The sequence below is a fragment of the Lemur catta genome, chromosome 5 (genome assembly GCF_020740605.2).
Source record: "Lemur catta isolate mLemCat1 chromosome 5, mLemCat1.pri, whole genome shotgun sequence".
Taxonomy (NCBI): Eukaryota; Metazoa; Chordata; class Mammalia; order Primates; family Lemuridae; genus Lemur; species Lemur catta.
In genome coordinates this window covers 14,648,603-14,666,544 of record NC_059132.1, presented here as the reverse complement: position 1 = coordinate 14,666,544, position 17,942 = coordinate 14,648,603, and the positions used below count along the sequence as shown (strand labels likewise).

Sequence of the window (17,942 nt, the reverse complement as noted above, 5' to 3'; positions counted from 1 at the left end):
AGCAATATCTTTACATTGCTCTGAGAATCATATAAAGCATTTGATGGGAAGCACTTGGTAATTTCTAACATGCTTTATAAATGCTAAATATTGTTATTGTCATATAGGCATTTGATACTCAAGGAGCCTCTAGTGCATAGCTTTCTAACATTTTATTAACTTTGGGAGTTTTTCTGGCTGTTGTGTTGTTATTGTTGTTGTTCTCCCATATGTCTTTTTGAACATTTCGTTTTCTTCTTGGTATGGCTTTTCCCTACTACTTGGACTGGTGGTGATGAGATTGCTGTTGTTGTAAATGTTTGTTGTCGTTGGTGCTTACTGGAACAATCTTATAGTTCTTGTAAAAAGCATAACATGAGAATATTTTATTTAAAACATTCAGCTACAATGACAGAAATATATTCTAGTGATTTTTTTTTCCTGCGTTAGATGATGAACTTATTAGCCAGTACCTTTGTTTGGACAGTCTGAGAAGGTGTGCTTATTGGTATCTAGCTTTAAATGTGAAACTTAAAAAAAACAAAAACTTGCAACTTGATTTGTCTCCTATTTGGTTGTTTTATTATTACTTTGACATTGCCCTCCTCCTAGTGGTTACTACTGGCCACATATGGTTTTTCTACACCCTGTGTAGGTTAGAAATTTTCAAGATAATGAAAATAAAAGTATAATTGAAGTAAATACACTGGATGTTCTTTTATATTTAGGAAGTAGTATCATCTTAAGTTTTGTTATTGAAATAAAAAACTACATGTAACAAAGCTTAGGAGAACCAGATTACTGTGATTCATAGGAGAAACCTCTCAATTCTGTTTTAACGCTAGAGACATCTGTGCTTTTTTGAATGTACATTTTTATCTTATTTTTATTTATATAACTATACCTTTTAATATTAATAAAGATTAAGGTTGAAATAGGATAGTTATGAGAACTTTGTTTTAATATCAAGAATCTTACTGCAATTGGCAAGAACAATTGTTGCAAGTGTTCTTGCATTTTGGTGTTTCCATCAAAGCTATTTTTAATCCATTTTTGAGGTATTTACCTTTTCTTTACTCTTTTCCCAAATAGCATACTGGCCTTTGAAGCCAAAATAGAAGTGGAATCCTTTCCCTTTTTAAAATTTTTCTTGTATTTTTCTGATAGACTTTTTGGTATATTTGTTACCTGACCTCAATTATTCAACGAGGAGACCTCATAATTGAATTTGCTACCCACTTCATATATTAACTTTGTTCCAAGATTTACTTTACTATTCTATCCCTACTTTCTTTAATTAATATACTTGTTTTATCATATTGTGCTATTTGTATTTTTGATGCCACTTAGGAGAGTATACAGTTTTGCTGTAACATTTGTGTTCCTAAAAGTGGCTATGGTCTGTGATGCTACATAGTAAAAATCACAGGGCTTATGAGAGAAATGAGATTATGGAAATAAAATTCAAAAACTTTGTCAGTGACACATTTTTAAAAAGATAGAAATCTAATAAAGATCAGTTGAGTTTTGCACATGTTAAATGGTTAAGAAATACATGCATAGTATAATAAATATGGCACTTTATCTTGAAAAAGACCTTAAGTTTGTTGAAGTGGGCTTCAGAACCATTGCAGCTTGTGAGTTATGAAGTGGTGAAAGGAAGGTTATCTGAAATAGGATGGAAAATTATAACACCAGATAAGGATGTTTGTGGCTGATAACACAGATTAGATATTTGAGGTGTATGCAGCTTGTGTATAGTCTGGTTCGTTTGGCCTACTTGCAGTTTTCTGCATTCACCTAACATTTTTTGTAGATAAAATCATGCAGAAACAAAAGTGACATACTCAACAAAATTATTATACTCAGATTATTCCCTAATATATCAAATGCATTGGAACGAATTTGCTTTTTCAAAATAAGCCTTATAAAAGAACTGAATATATAAATAAGTGTATGTCTCGAACAAAGGGGTTTAACTTTTTGTCAAAGAGCATGTCTTTGCCTCCTCTTTTTCTTCACATAATTCACATTATGTTTCTGAAAAGTTCAAATGATCACAGAAGATTTTCTTTATAGGAAACTACATTCTGAATTATGTGGCATCACAACCCAAGCTTGCTCCCTTTGTCATCCAAGCTCTTATTCAAGTCATTGCCAAAATCACTAAATTGGGTTGGTTTGAGGTTCAGAAAGACCAGTTTGTCTTCAGAGAAATTATTGCTGATGTGAAGAAGTTTCTTCAGGTAAGAAGGCATCATTACATTATTAAAACAACATTACTACTTGCTTTTTTTGGTTTAGTACACTGTTGTCCTTCAAGCTGTATCTTTTGTGTCTACCAGTACCATATTAATTATGATTTATTATTTATCCTCTTGGTCCTTCATCATTTACTGCCAGTAAATGAGGATTATGCTGTTACATAACTTCCAAACCAGAAGAATGCAAATAATCATTTTCTAATTTCAAAAATATGTTTTTTCATTTATGACACATATGTCTGTATACTGCATATATACAAATATATATATAATGCTGTACATATAAACGTTTTTACAACCCTGGGAAAACGATATCATTTTGTAAATGAGAAAACTGAGGCTTAAAAAGGTTAAATAATTTCAGGAAAGTCACACAGTGACCTAGTAAAGCAATAGAGCTGGCACTTCAACAAGTCTTCTAACTTGTTTTTTAATTTTTACATTATATCACATTGACAATATCAGTTTCTCAAGAATATTTTTGATTTGATCATTACACATTGTATGTGTATCAAATATTTACATCTATTATATATCAGTAACAAAGTGGTTATTTAAAAACAAAAGGAGTGTTTTAAACCTAAGTGATTAAAACAGATAATTTAACTCAAACAAGTTCAGATATTCAGACTGCAAAAAAACAGAGAAGATGAAATAAACAAAAGCAAGAGGACACTAAGTTGTGCCAGTGATTCCTTTGTCCTGGCATGGATGATTTAGGGAAGCCTAAATCTGCTCTTGATTCCTATATGCCTCTGACTTAGGATGACCATTATGCCTTGCTCAGTATGATTCAGATTTTTAAAGGTATATATTTTTTTCACATAAACATAATCCCTAATTGTAAGGAAGCCAGTTTAGCTGATGTCCAGATGAAGAAACAGTGATCTGTTACAATTCCTAAGGAAAAATTAGCAGTTTTGATTAATAGATGGATGGTTCATCATTTCTTTATTTGGTGAGCTTTTATCCCACTCAATCGCTATACCCAAATTTATCCTTCAAAAAATGAGCTTGAAATTCTTATTTGTAGAACTCCTAGTGATTTTTCCTTATATTTTAAAAGTTATATTCTTAAGTAAATGTGATATTTTATTATTAAAATATTTGCAAATGTTACCTGGTTTACGCATTAAGAACCAGTCACTTGTCTCCACACAGGCTAAACTTGGTTATTTTCTCTAAAGGGTACTGTGGAACACTGCATAATAGGAGTAATGATCCTTTCTGAATTGACTCAGGAAATGAACCTGGTAAGCAAGCCTTTCCATCCAGAAGGGACATGAAGTTTTCTTAAGTAATGCTTTTTCTTTGTTGGTATTGTTTGTGGCAAAATGTACAGTCGTCTTTGTGTGCCATAAAACTGGATAATCAAGTTTTTTGTGTGTCTGTTTTATTGGTGGAGTAATTAAGTAGTTGGATGCTTTCATTGTTATTGAAAATATCAGCAATAGTAGAAAGTACTACAAAGAAGAATTAGACATGGTTCTTGTTCCATGGACAAGGATTGTCCTTTTATCCCTGTATATATAGTAATATACTAACCATAAAAAATAAATTATATGCAAAAGGGAAACAAACCTTTATTTGCTTACAAATAAAAGACAAGTGGTTTGGTTATTTGATTCTCAACAATGGATACACAGCAGGACTCATCAAAAAACAGGCCTCTTGACACTTTACCACTTTCCAGCTTGGATTTTCCCCTATACAAGGAGAATTTTCAGAAGCTATATCTCCCTCTGACAGTGCTTTTATGAGCTCAGCAGCTGAGCATATTATCACCTGCTCCTGTTCACTTTTGCACTTAACATGGTTCTAAACAGAACAAAAGCAGAAGTTGGGTTCTCTATGGAATAATTTTATAATAAAGGAGAATGTAGTATTTAAATTTAAAAACTATTATCATCTTGAATAGTATGTGTTTGGATGTGTGTGTAGGGAGAGCTTGCATACCCAGGACCACTTGCCAGCTCCCTTTGGAGTTAATAGTACAGCCATGTGCATTAAAAAAAAACCCACAAAATAGCTATTTTCTACTTGTATTCAATCAGGAATTAGAAAATATTTCTAGATTTATAGGAAGGATTTCTAAAATTTAAAGTGATCTGTTAATTTATCATGGCCATTACCTTCTTGGCTCTTCTGCCCCAGAGTATGTGAAGATTTCTTGGCTGTATGTATGTATGTACTTACATACATATGTATGTATCTACAGGACTATTAATAGTACTGTGTTGGCAGGGATGTTCTGACAGGACCTTGGCTAATCCTATTAAACTCTGTAAATATATCTAAAGAACTATAGCTTTTTAAATATATATATTTTAAAATAATATTAGTATGGAAATTTTACCTCATAAAAAGTGAAGAGAAGAATATAATAACCCCATACTATTGGCTAATCTTAAAACGAGCAATTTGATTCATTTCCTATGTCACAGAATAAAAGAGAAATAGGCTGCCCTGGAGTGAGGGTTTGCCGTGTTTAGATTGTTAATGAAATAAAACTAGGTAATGTGGCGTTCTAATAAAAGTGTAGTTCACTTTTATCACAGAGCAATCAAATATCTTTTATTTTGAATAAACAAAATTTCAGAAAAGATGCAAGTACAGTACACAGAAGTTTTATTCTCAGCCATTTGATACTAAGTTGCCAACATGATTCCCCACCATCAGCGAATAAGTTAGTATATTTTCTACATACAAGAACATTCTCCTACATAACCACAATACAACCATTAAAGTCAGAAAATTCACACTGACATGTTACTACTCTCTAATCCTCATAGCCCATTCAAATTTCACCACTTGTCCCCAGAATGTCCTTTATAACAAAAGGGCCAGTTTAGAATTGTGCATGACATTTAGTCCTCCTATTTTATTAGTCTCCTTCAATCTGGAAAAGTTCCTCAATCTTTTATTCACTGTTATGACTTTGACACTTCACTTATGAAGATTACAGGCCAGTTGTTTTGTAAAATGTCCCACAATTTTGCGATTTCCTCATTATTAGATAGAGATTATGCATATTTGTCAGGACTATATCAGAAATAATACTGTGGCCGTCTCATTGCCTCCTGTCAGGAAGCACATGATTTGTCACAATACTGATGATTTCACTTTGATCTCTTAATTAAGATGATCTCTATTAGGCTCCCTCATTGTAGACTTATTCTTTTTCCCTTTGTAATTAATAAATATTTAGTGGAAAGGTACTTTAAGACTCTGAAAATACCTTGTTCCTTATCATTTTCAACTTACTGATTTTTTCTTTTTTTTTTTTTTTTTTGAGACAGTGTCTTGCTCTGTTGCCCCTGGCTAGAGTGCAGTGGCATCCTCCTAGCTCACTGCAGCCTCAAACACCTGGGCTCACGTGATCCTCCCGCCTTGGCATCCCAGAGTGCTAGGATTACAGGCATGAGCCACCCAAGCCCAGCCAGATTTGTTTTTTTATATTAGTATGGGTTCCTGATTCTGTTTTTTTTTTAATTTAATAGGTTGTAATTCATTACTAACATTATTTATTTTGATGCTCAAATTTTCTGAGATTTGGCCAGTAAGAGCCTTTTCAAGCAGGCTTTTGTGTCTATTTAACATTTCCTCATGATTCTTTGAATACTTTCGTACCTTCTGGCACAGGGTGTTTCAGGCTTATCTTTCATAGAATTAAGTGCTTTTTAAGAAAAGCTAAGTTCTGAAGTATGATTTTGGCTTTATATGGTGAAAAATGTATGGCTTCTGTGGAGACATTTTATTACCCAGCCTAATTTTATGGCATTTCCAGTTTCAACTAGCATTTATTAAGCATTTCTGAACCAAACAGTAGGGGGTTCTATATTACATGACAAAAATTAAATATTATAGTTGTCAGATATGAGCCAGGAAAATTCATTTAGTGTCACTGTAACAGGATGTATCTTCTAAGAAAAAGATCTAAACTTGAGTTCTCCTAAAAGTTAATAGGTTTATATAAATTACCCTGCTTCTTGTAGAAGCCAAATCTACTGTTTCTGGAGTATATTCAATATATAGTCATTAAGAAGTAAAATACCCTCTGTCTACATGGTAGAGATACAATAGAAAGTGGATGTATAATCCCTTTTCTCAAAACATCGGATATTTAAATGAGTAACCCAAATATTTAAAATAAGCATGCAGTCCTTAAAGATAATTCTGGAATAAGATATGGATTTGTATTTTAGCTCTATCACCAACTACTTTGAACAAGCTTCTTAACTTCTTTAAAACTTGTATATCGTTATCTATAAAATGAGAATGATATCTACTTATGTGGATCTTATTAAGATTAGATAAACTGTTAGCACAGTGCTTAGCATGTGGAAGGCACTCAATAAACCTAAGTTCCTTCTTTCTGTGTTATGGGTATGGTGGTAATGGGCGGTTGGTCTAAGATAAAAGTGCCTGTAAACTCTAATTTTCTCATGTGTTTTTAAAAAAGGATAATATACATCTCACAGATTAGTTTTAACGACTAAGTGAAATAATATGAAGAGTACTTTATAAATTGCTATTATAATGCTGCACGCTCTTATTAATTTGTATTGAGGAGAAAATTTATTTATTGAGGAAAGTATTATAGGAAAAACAGACTTTGAAATTTAATTTAAATTAAGGGAGTAACACTGAAAATGCTCATTCAAATATTGTATATAGATTCTAGTAACTACTTTCTATAATCACTTTATACTTGTGTTTCATGTTTTATAAGTAAATGTGGCATTTAGATGTAGTCTAAATTGTGTATTGGAGCTTAGGAAGTGTCAGATCATTTTGAGCTCACTGCTTTTTTTAAATCTACAAATATTAGCAAGAAAAATGACTTATTTTCTTCTTCCAGACAGCAGTAGGAATAAATAGTAATACTATGGTAACTGTAGACCATAGTGTTAATGATTGTTTGGGTATTGGACTTCAGCTTTGTTTGCTTAATTCCTATTGATAAATGGAAATATTAATGGTATTAATAGTATAGTTCTGAACATATTCTAGATTAGATGCTCAAGAACTAGTCTTAGCTAATTTATTCTTAAAAATTATTTGTCATTAGCTAATAAAATATTCAGAGGGAATGTACTATTGCCTATACAATAAATCAGATTTATGATTATTTATAATTTCTACCTTGGTTTCTTTTAGAATATCAAGAATATATGAACTGATGGCATGTGGTATATATAAAACTATCACTTTCTTATAGAAGAATTTTTCTGTAACTAATTCAGTTTGCTGATTCACACAAAGGATTTGAAGATTATCTTGGAGATTTCTCACTTTATAGGTAGAATCTGAGGAACAGGGAAGTTGTTCCTTACATATTGTGAAGCGTGGTGCATAGTTCAGGAATTTATAGTCTTGGTATCTCTTTATTATTTTATAATCTATGTTGTTTATACTGCCTATGAAAGTGTGATTAACTATTTTAGGACCAGTATGGTTTGTAAGAAGAACACTAGATTGAAACAACACAGAAACTTGGATGCTAACCTTGGCTCTGCCATTTACTCTTTGCATAACCTTAGGCAAGTCACTTATCCTAGTAGATTTTTAAAAGCTCTTTAGCTCAGTACTTTATAATTCTTTAATTATTACTTCCATTCTTTTTACTACTTAGTAAATTTTTGCTTTGCTTTTTGGTAGGTCTGGTTAAACTAATTTTATCTTGATCTTTTAGGTTGATTATTCTAGACCTTCAGCAAAACACAGGAAAATAGCTACCTCATTTCGTGACACTTCTCTTAAAGATATTTTAGTGCTAGCATGCTCTCTTTTAAAAGAGGTAAGTTATTTAATAACTCAATTTCCTAGTTAGAGTATTTGGAAATTTTAAGAGTTTTTAAAGAATTCCAAGTGGATTTTCCCCCTCATTCTGCCTTTTGAAGAATTATTGTGAACAGACTTAATTTAAGTACAGGCAGTACTTGGGTTATGTACAGTGACCTGAGTTATGGCGTCCGTACTTACCAATGGGCTCCCAAGGCTCCTCATAAGGATACTTTATAGTTAAATTAATAATTTGGGAACTAGTTTCTTCCACACATGTAAACAAACCCATATGGCGCAAGTGGTACATTGGCACAGTGTCTTTATGCTAGCAGCTAGTCTCGTTGTTTATATATGGTCCCTAATACACAGCATCACTTTCATCGTAACTTTTTTATTTGATTTTGTGAGTCTGTGTTTACCCTTGTGACTGTGACTTCAAAGCGAAAGTCCAGTGCAAGTTCAGGTGAGACTGCAGTGAAGAGAAAGGTGATTACAAACAAAACGAAAGTAGAAATAATTATGTGTTCAGAGAAAGGCCAGACACCATTATTCATTGGGAAAGCGTAAGGCTTTAGTCGCTTGACTGTTGGAGCAATTATAAAGGATAAAGTGAGAATAATGAAACATATGAAAGGCAGTGCCTCAATGAAAGCATCAGTTATTACTAAGCAGTGTAGTGGATTAATTACTGAAATGGAAAGGTTATTATTGGTTTGGTTAGATCAAAATAAGTGTAACATTCCTATTAGCCTAGTGTTGATGCAACATTAGGTGAGCATTAACTTTTAATATTCTGTTTTGAAATTTTTCCTATCTCCTATCTCAATTTTTTGTATAAGTTTGTTTTTATGTTCTGTTTGTTTGAATTAAAAGAAAGAAGACAATAGTTTCTGTAACTTATTATTGCAATACAGGGGTATTATTATTATAGTATTACATTGTATTATTATTATCACATATGAGCCATTACAGTATTGTTGTTATTATTATTGCTATAAATGCGCTGTTTATCAGGGATCTGAGTTACATACATATCCAAGCTAAAGATGTTCTCAGGAATGTATCTTGTCTGTAACCTGGGGACCACCTATACAGTAAATTTTCACAAATCTGTGGAGTTTCCAAAAAATTTACTTTTACTCAATGGATATGTGATAAGGTGAAATTTAAGGGGAATTTAGTAACTTGTTTTTAGGTAGTAGTTTTATTGTTTTTCTATTGTAGATTCTTTATTGCAAAAGCTAATTGTGTATTAGATTCTTTATCTGCCAATATTTTGATAAGATATAGATGAAAAAAATGAAATGACAGTAAGTTTTCCAGATTTATCAACTATCAAAATTTATTCATAGTTTAGCCAACATAGTTGACTTTAATAATTTATTTGGGAAGTAGTATTTTCCCATTTGCTGCTTAGTGCTCTATTGAACATTAGTGATAGCGTGATTAATAATTCTATTGTGTTTTCTTGTGTAAATAGGGATTCCATTATGGAGCATAAGCTTGTTAATTGGTATAGTATACCATTTCTGAAAATATGTTCTAATAAGTACTAGTTTGCACTTATTTCTGTGGTATAGTAAAATGATAACTGCCACATTAGATCAGACCAAAAGACCCTCTGTAATCTCAAAAATTTTCTTTTAATATGAAAAATTTCAACATAAACAAAAGTAGATAGAATACTATAGTGTACCCCCTTGAACCTATCAACCAGTTAACTCATGGCCAATCTTGTTTTATCTCTATCCCTTGCTACCCACTTTATGCTTTTTGTATTATTCTTGAAGCAGAATCTCAAACTTCATATCATTTCCTCTACAAATATTTCATCATGTATCTCTAAAAAAGTATGATCTTTTTTGGTTGTGTCATGGTGGTCGTTATTTTGGAGGTCAGGATTGTTCTCCAGAAACTTGTGTGTGTCTTCCCACTTTCAAATAATTCTGACAGCCTTTATTAGCCCAATGTGGTTCTTTTATGCATGAAATTAACCCAGTTTTTCTTGAAGAAAATTATATTTTCTGCTTGTTGTAAACAGCCTTTAAGCTAATGAATCCTATCCATTTATATAGTTGTATTATATATTTGTCTGAACTTTATCTCTTATAACTTTAGAAGGTGACCTGCAATATGCAATTAAGTGTTAACGTTTTTATTCCCATTTTACAACATTAAATTTGAAAATAGTCTATTGTAGAAATCTGTGGATAGTGATTTTGCCACTTTTTATAATATATGGAACAACATAACTTTGTAAACTCTTTTTTACCTATTTTCATGTGGCATTGAAGAATTACTTTAATTCATGAAGTGAAAATATATTGATGTATTTCATAGTGTTTTATTTGATTTTGAACTTTTTTCAGGTGTTGGCCAAACCTTTAAATCTTCAAGATCAATATCAACAAAATCTGGTAATGCAAGTCTTAAAACTGGTCCTTAACTGCCTTAACTTTGACTTCATTGGCAGTTCAGCAGATGAATCTGCAGATGATCTTTGTACAGTGCAGATTCCAACAACTTGGAGAACAAGTAAGAAAAAAGTTTAGTATGAGGGATGGTCAAAACATAAACGGCACAGAATTAAGCAATATAGTTGTCCTATGTATAGTTATCTCTCTTTTTTTGTTAGGCAGTCAAAAAGGAGCTCAAAAGGATTTGTAACCCAGCATAGCTACTGATACTCAATATTCAAATATTTTCCCCAATTCATATCATACTAACATCCTTGTTTTGATTTTGGAAAAAAAAAAAGATAGCTCTAGTAGAAAGCAGGTTCAGGAGGGAAAAATCAGAGCTCTGGTTTGAAACTTTTAGATAAACAGAGTGGGAGAAAATTCATTAGTTGGCAAGAAATGTCAACATATTTCTCAAAGTTATAAAGAGAATGAAGTAGAGTAAGTGATTTAGCAGAAAAGGGTTGCAGCTTTCTTCCAGAGAGTGATACCAAGAAACCGTAAGCTGATTTGTTCCTTCACGTCCCAGAAAAATGTTTGGTACTAGGGTACCCCTGAAGCCGGAAGTGGGTAATGGGCTTGAAAGGACTTGTTAAGAAGTCTATATTTTGGACAGCTAAACTTCCCAGGATCTTCTCTGTCACCTGTGCAGCTAGGTGACTGCCTTTTCCCCTCTCTTCCATATCTACACTACCCCCTCACTTCCTAAAACCAGAGGTTTTTTCTCAAGATGTTAAACTAGAGAGACTTCAGATTCAGGGATATCAAGTAGAGTAGAGGAACACCATAAATTTTGTGAAAATGTCTAATATGGAAATCGGATGAAAATAAGAAGGGACTAAGTGTTCTGTATCTTGACTGCGGTGATGGGTACATGAATCAACACATGTAATAAAAAATTGAAACATATATTACGTACACACATATGAGTACATGTAAAATTGGGAAATTTGAATAAGATTGGTGGATTGTATCAGTGTAAGTTTCCTAGTTGTGATATTGTACTAGTTTTGCAAGAAATTACCATTGTAGGAAACTGGGTAAAGGGAACTTGGGGTCTCTCTGTATTATTTCTTTTTTTTTTTTTTTTTTTTTTTTTTTGAGACAGAGTGTCACTTTGTTGCCCGGGCTAGAGTGAGTGCCGTGGCATCAGCCTAGCTCACAGCAACCTCAGACTCCTGGGCTTAAGTGATCCTACTGCCTCAGCCTCCCGAGTAGCTGGGACTACAGGCATGAGCCACCATGCCCGGCTAATTTTTTTGTATATATATTTTTAGTTGGCCAGATAATTTCTTTCTATTTTTAGTAGAGACGGGGTCTCACTCTTGCTCAGGCTGGTCTCGAACTCCTGACCTCGAGCGATCCACCCGCCTCGGCCTCCCAGAGCTAGGATTACAGGCGTGAGCCACCGCGCCCGGCCTCTCTGTATTATTTCTTGCAACTGCATATGAATCTACAATTATCTCAAAATGTTTAATTAAAAAAAGGAAGAAGAGTTAATAGAAACAGAGACAAGATGAAGAGAAGTAGACTTCAGAAAGGTATAATTAGTATCCCCAGAGAGAAAAGGTAATGCATCCTTGAAATAAGAACAGGATATTGTTTTCAAAAGGAAAGTTCAGAGAATGTTCCAAATTTAAAAGACAGTTGACAAGATGAAACATTCAGTAGAAAAGTAGGAAGATAAAGTTAATGAAATCTCCTAGAAAGTAGAACAAAAAAGCAAGGAAATGTTTGATAGGAGAGGAAAAAAATAAGAAAATTAGAAGATAAAACTAGGAGGTCTGTCATCTGACTATTAGGAGTTGTAGTAAGAGAAGACAGAGAAAACATAACAAAAGTTGCAAATGAGTAATACCCAAAAAAGTTTTCAGCACTGAAGGGCATACATTTTTGGATTGAAAAGTTTCACCAAGTACTCAGCATGAAGAATGAAAAAAGATATACACTAAGCTTTATAATCATGAGAGTTCAGAATAGTGGAGTTAAAGAAAAAAGATCTAAAATCTACCCTCAGAAAAAAATAAGTCACCTACAAAGGACTGGGATCAAGAATGATATTAGACTTCTCAACAGTAGCAGTAGGAGCTAGAAGACACTGGAGTAAAATGCTCAGACTTCTAAGGGAAAATTATTTTCCAATTAGACTGAAATTATCATGTGTAAGATAGAAGAAAGACATTTTTAGATGTTCAAGTCCTCCTAAAATTTATCCCTTATGTACTTGCTTTCTGGAAGCTACTTGATGTTCAAGCTAAGAAAGTGGAAGATATGGGATTTGGGAAAAAGGTAACACAAAATAACAGTGAACAGACATAAAAAGATTAGAGTTGTATAACAAAGTTAGGGAACAACCAGTTCAAGTTGAAGGCTCTGGGAGGTAGAGGTGGGAGAATGCAGATGATAGGCTATTTGATGCTATTGGTCATGTGGAAAATGTCATGAAAAACAAATTTGTCAGAGTATTTGGAAAGAATTAGTGACAGATATATATACACCTAAGCGCAGAAGAGATGCTATGATTAAGTCCAGGGAGTATTAGAAGTGTGATATAATCACAGCGTATTTCTTGGTTCTGCTGTCAATATTATTTATGTAGTCATAATAAAGGTAAACACACAGAATTGATTTAATCACAAACTGTGATAATAGTAGATGGATTTTTAAGAGGATGGATTGTGGAGAGAGTGGTGGGGGTGGTGGAGATGTGGGGTGAGTGGTTAGACAGATAAAGCCTCACATGCTATAATAGGAATACCATTGATATGTAAAGCAAAACAATCAAATGAAGAAATAGTAGTATATAATATTATTTGGAAACATGTATGTAAACACAGCTAAATGAATTGAAAAGCAGTTGGAATGGGGTAGGGTATAGCTTTTTAGTACTGTTTACTTTTTGATACCATTTGAATTTTTTAGCAATGTTTATATTAATATTACTTTAATATCAATGAAAAAGTTAGGACTGTAGATGTTACATAAGAAATGAGGAACAGCTTAGCTAGTTAATTTCTATCTCTGTATTATTATATTTCATCTTTCAAAGGGAAATAGCTAGGAGCTAAAAATAGGCCTAACTGGAAAGAGTGGCCACATGCAGAGGTCTTGGGAGTTTTCAGTTAATATGAAAATGTCTTACTTTGTTAACATCACTGAATTGAAAGTAATGGTGTTAGAAAATATTTTTTTTTCCAGTTTTCCTGGAACCAGAAACATTGGATCTTTTCTTCGATTTGTATCATTCACTTCCACCACTGCTGTCTCAGTTAGTAAGTAAAAGTCATTCATTACCTCATTAAAAAGTACCTGTGATCTTTATCTCATTAAAGTAAGGGATGGTATATATTTACTTCAAAAATTCTATTTATGTATTTGATTGGGTTTACCTCTCACAGTAAGTTCTTGCATTTTCTGGGATGTATATTATTTAAGCTATTTGATAGATTTTATTTATTTTGTTATCAGCACATTCTGTTTCACAGGTGAGCCCAGAAACAATACTATCGATGTAGCTCCTACCCAGAGCCAGGACAACTTATCAGCTTCTAAATATATCTTTCTTCCTACTCAGGAAGAAAGTTCCCATAGGGCCTAAGTCCAGCAATTGACCACCCCACCTGAACTTTCCCTTCTCTGACTCCTCTCTGACTTTTCCTCAGTCCTGCCTGGCTCTTTGTCTTAGGTGTGACAGGCAGCCCACTCAGATCTCTCTGAATAAGAAATGAAGGAGATCTACTTACTTGATTTTGTGCTCATCACTCCAGTTGTTCATTTATTTTTTGAATCAGTACACATTCTATTGCATGCTCAAAAAATTATTATATAACTGTAGTTATATAGAACTTTGAGACTGTGGGCTTCGTCTTTGTGGACTCTAAAACTGGTCTGGCAAGGTTAAGAAATTTTAAGTTTAATGTCTAAGATTATAGAAATAAAGTTGGGGAGTTCTAATACTGCTATTTCCTGAAAAAAAAAAAAAAGATGCTCCAGATTAAAAGTACATGTCAGTAGTATGTTTGTTGAGATGTTACCCTCTAGAAGGGAGGAACAGATTCACAAAAATATCCTTTTTTAAAAAAACATGTCAGCTCTTGATGTAGGATTCAAGGTGGTGATTTTTAAACTGTGTTTCCCTGGGGATTCATGTTTCCAGGTGATACCATAGCCTTCTCTCTTTCAACCAGAACAGTTTTGTTTTTAATTGTTTACAAATCACAGTTTCACATAATTATGTTTTGGGATGAGACAAAAAAGGCACGGTACTTAAAAAGTAAAGTAGAAAACACCTACTTTGGGAAATAGTAACTAACATTTCTTGAGCATGTCCAATTTGTTATATGACACTTACCTTAATCCTCAAAATGGTCCTGCAAGGTAAGTATTACTGTTCTCACTATGTAGACCCAGAAAAACAGAAAACAGACCCAGACTGGCTAAGGGACTTCCCCTCGGACAACAAAGACAATATTGGTGCTGAGATTCAAAACCAGGTCTTTTTGGCCCCCAAACCCTGGGTGTTTTTAATACATTAGTGGTTCCCAAACCTGCGCATCTGAGTTGCCTAAGGAGGTTTGGAGGTATTTTGGATTTTTTTTTTTTTTTCTTTTCATTTTTAACAGTAGAGGCTGTGGCAAACTAGAGCACATCTAAAAAGAGCATCTGGTTTTTGTTCCTTTTCTCACCTTTGCCAAGAGAGCCAGACATTTTGCGTGAAATCTTCTAATTGAAACATTTAAATATTGACAACTAATTTTAATCTAAAAAGAAGTATACAAGCAAATATGGGGACCAGGAGATGTATGTGGGCCAGTTTGGCCTGAAAATTGCCAACTGGGGCCTCTCACTTAATGATCAGACAGACCTCAGTGAGTACCATTAATAGAATTAAGAACCCAAGTAGTGAAATTTTCTGAAAACTTTAGGAAGGTAACTAGGGCACAGGTACTCTTTAGGAATTTTTATAAAGTACCTAACTTTTCCAGCAGCATTTTCCAAACTGATCCTTAAGATACTAATGGACAATATAAAACATTACATGACCAAATAAGTTTGGGACATGCTGGATTAGGTTACAAGATTGTTTTCCCTCTTGCAGGATACCACAGTGCATGTGCAGTATTTTCCCAGTGGTACCACAAAAACATCGTTTTCTTTTTGGTTCATTGGTTCTCAAACAGAGCTGGGCATCATAAGCAATTGGGAACCTTTTGAACTTATGCATGCCTAGGTGCTGCCCTGGCAGATTTCATATATGAAAAAGTATTAGGAGGGAATACACACAGAAGGAATTTTAATGGTGGGGGTAGAAGGATTGTGGGTGATAGTAGTGGTTGATGATGTTTGGCTTTCATTATTTCTATGTTCTGTAGTGCTTTTTTATCATTAAAATTAAATACAGTTTAAATGTAAAGAATGGTAGTTTTTCACTTGTGGCCGTAATTACTTTTAAAATTGAAATGAATTTTTTTGTTGTTGTTTTAGGCACTTTCATGTTTAGTTCAATTTGCTTCTACAAGAAGGTCCTTATTTAGCAGTCCTGAACGTGCCAAGTACCTTGGTAATTTAATTAAGGGAGTAAAAAGAATACTTGAAAACCCTCAGGTATTTATGAAGTAATTTAATTAATACTTAGCATATAGAAATACAGTTTCTCTGCTCAAAGGCACATAATAAACTCATCATGAATTTATTATGATTCTGAAAGAAAATATTTAGATTCATATTAATCTTCCTTAGATTTCATTTGTAGTGAGAAATGGACAGTTTTTAAAAATGGATGTTTCCATTTCAGATTTTATTTTACTCTTCTTTTTGTTTTTTATCTTTTAGACTAATATAAATAGAGGTTATCTGTCTTATGCCTCTGTCTTTTACCTAATCCACCTTCTGAACTAGAAGACTTAATATAAATGTGAATGTTAATATTGAAATAAGTGGCTTTAAATTATGAAATAATGTCTTCTTGCTCTCCTGTAGGCAAGTAAGAGTTTGTAGATTTTAAACTCTATTGTACATTAACTTCAGAGCTTCAGTGGCAATATTCATTTCAAAGAATTGCAAAGCCATTATTAATGAGTGATTTTAGGTGCCTAGATAAAATACTTTGTTTCACTTTTTATTTTGTTTTTGTTTTTAAAATGTCTGTAATTAAGCTGGGTGCAGTGGCTCACACCTCTAATCTCAGCACATTGAGAGACTGAGGTTGGAGGATCACTTGAGGCCAAGAGTTCAAGACCAGCCCAGGCAACATAAATTTTTTTACAAAAAATTTAAAAATTAGCTGGGCATGGTTGTGCACACCTGTAGTCCTAGCTACTTGGAAGGCTGAGACAGAAAGATAGCTTGAGTTGAGGAGTTTGAAATTGTAGTGAGCTATGATTGTGCCACTGCACTCCAGCCTGGGTGGCAGAGCGAGACCCTGTCTCTTAAAAAAATATGTAATTAAAGTATAGATTTTAAAAGGTTAAATGGTGATTCAGGGAGGTTTATCTAAGTCTCTTGGTTATTAGTAACTTTTGGGGGACATATTTTGTACAAAAAGAAAGTATGCTTGTTCTACAAAAACCAGTTGTTTTTGCAGGTTATTCTTAGGAATGTTTCATGGGTAATGCATTTGTTTTATCATTTCATTGTTAGTATAGCTGTGAGATTTACCTGTTTTACTGATAAATAGGATTTTACCAATATGCTTTTAAATTTTTAGTTGTGTAACTTACCGTCATCAACCAGTATGCTAAAGCCTGATAATTCTCTTAAATGATTTTCCAGCATCCTCATGTTGATATTTTATGGCTGTAAAAGTTAGTATGAATATTATTTTAGAATCATAAACATGTATGAAAAAACCTATGGTTACAAAATGTCTTTTTGTAATTTATCTTTAATAATTAGACACTATTTGTATTCTTTTATGGAGTTCCTATGAATGAAATTTCTTAGAAACTTTGTGTTAAATAGATACTTTTAAAATTGTTTCATGTCAGCTACAGTGCATAGTGCTCACTCAAACTGTAGAGATAATAAAACATGTGCCCTGTCTTTAAGGAGCTCACAGACAACTAGGGATACTTGTTCTTTCTTTTTAATCTCTCCTATCCCCAAATTTACCTGTGTCTCTTGTAGGTATTTTGTTAGACTTTGTTCCCTACATTGCAGTAATTTGAATGACTGTTTACTTAGAGACAGGGCATTGTTTGAGGGGACAATGCCTGTAGGTACTCAATAAGTGTTTGCTGAATTAAAAGAAATTTCTGTTATCCGTGTGTACACACACAGACTATTTAACTTAAGTCCAATTGGTATTGCTCTTTTCCAGGGTTTCAAGTGCCCATTCTTATTTTCATCTTAAAAAATCTTCAAGTTCTTTCTAGACTTCTGTTTAAGCCACATTACACACACACACACACACACACACACAGACACACACACACACACACACACACACACACAC

General features: G+C 33.3%; 1 protein-coding gene across 4 annotated transcripts in view; it reads left to right on the top strand.

The window, feature by feature from the left end:
* RANBP17 (RAN binding protein 17) overlaps window positions 1–17,942 on the top strand; it is a 250,922-nt gene that overhangs the window by 21,973 nt on the left and 211,007 nt on the right. For all 4 annotated transcript variants that reach the window (XM_045551185.1, XM_045551187.1, XM_045551188.1 and 1 more), the window contains exons 4-9: window positions 2,059–2,225; window positions 3,431–3,496; window positions 7,939–8,043; window positions 10,400–10,565; window positions 13,688–13,761; window positions 15,974–16,093. In XM_045551185.1, coding sequence (XP_045407141.1) covers window positions 2,059–2,225; window positions 3,431–3,496; window positions 7,939–8,043; window positions 10,400–10,565; window positions 13,688–13,761; window positions 15,974–16,093 — 698 coding nt within the window. The remainder of the gene's footprint in view (window positions 1–2,058; window positions 2,226–3,430; window positions 3,497–7,938; window positions 8,044–10,399; window positions 10,566–13,687; window positions 13,762–15,973; window positions 16,094–17,942) is intronic.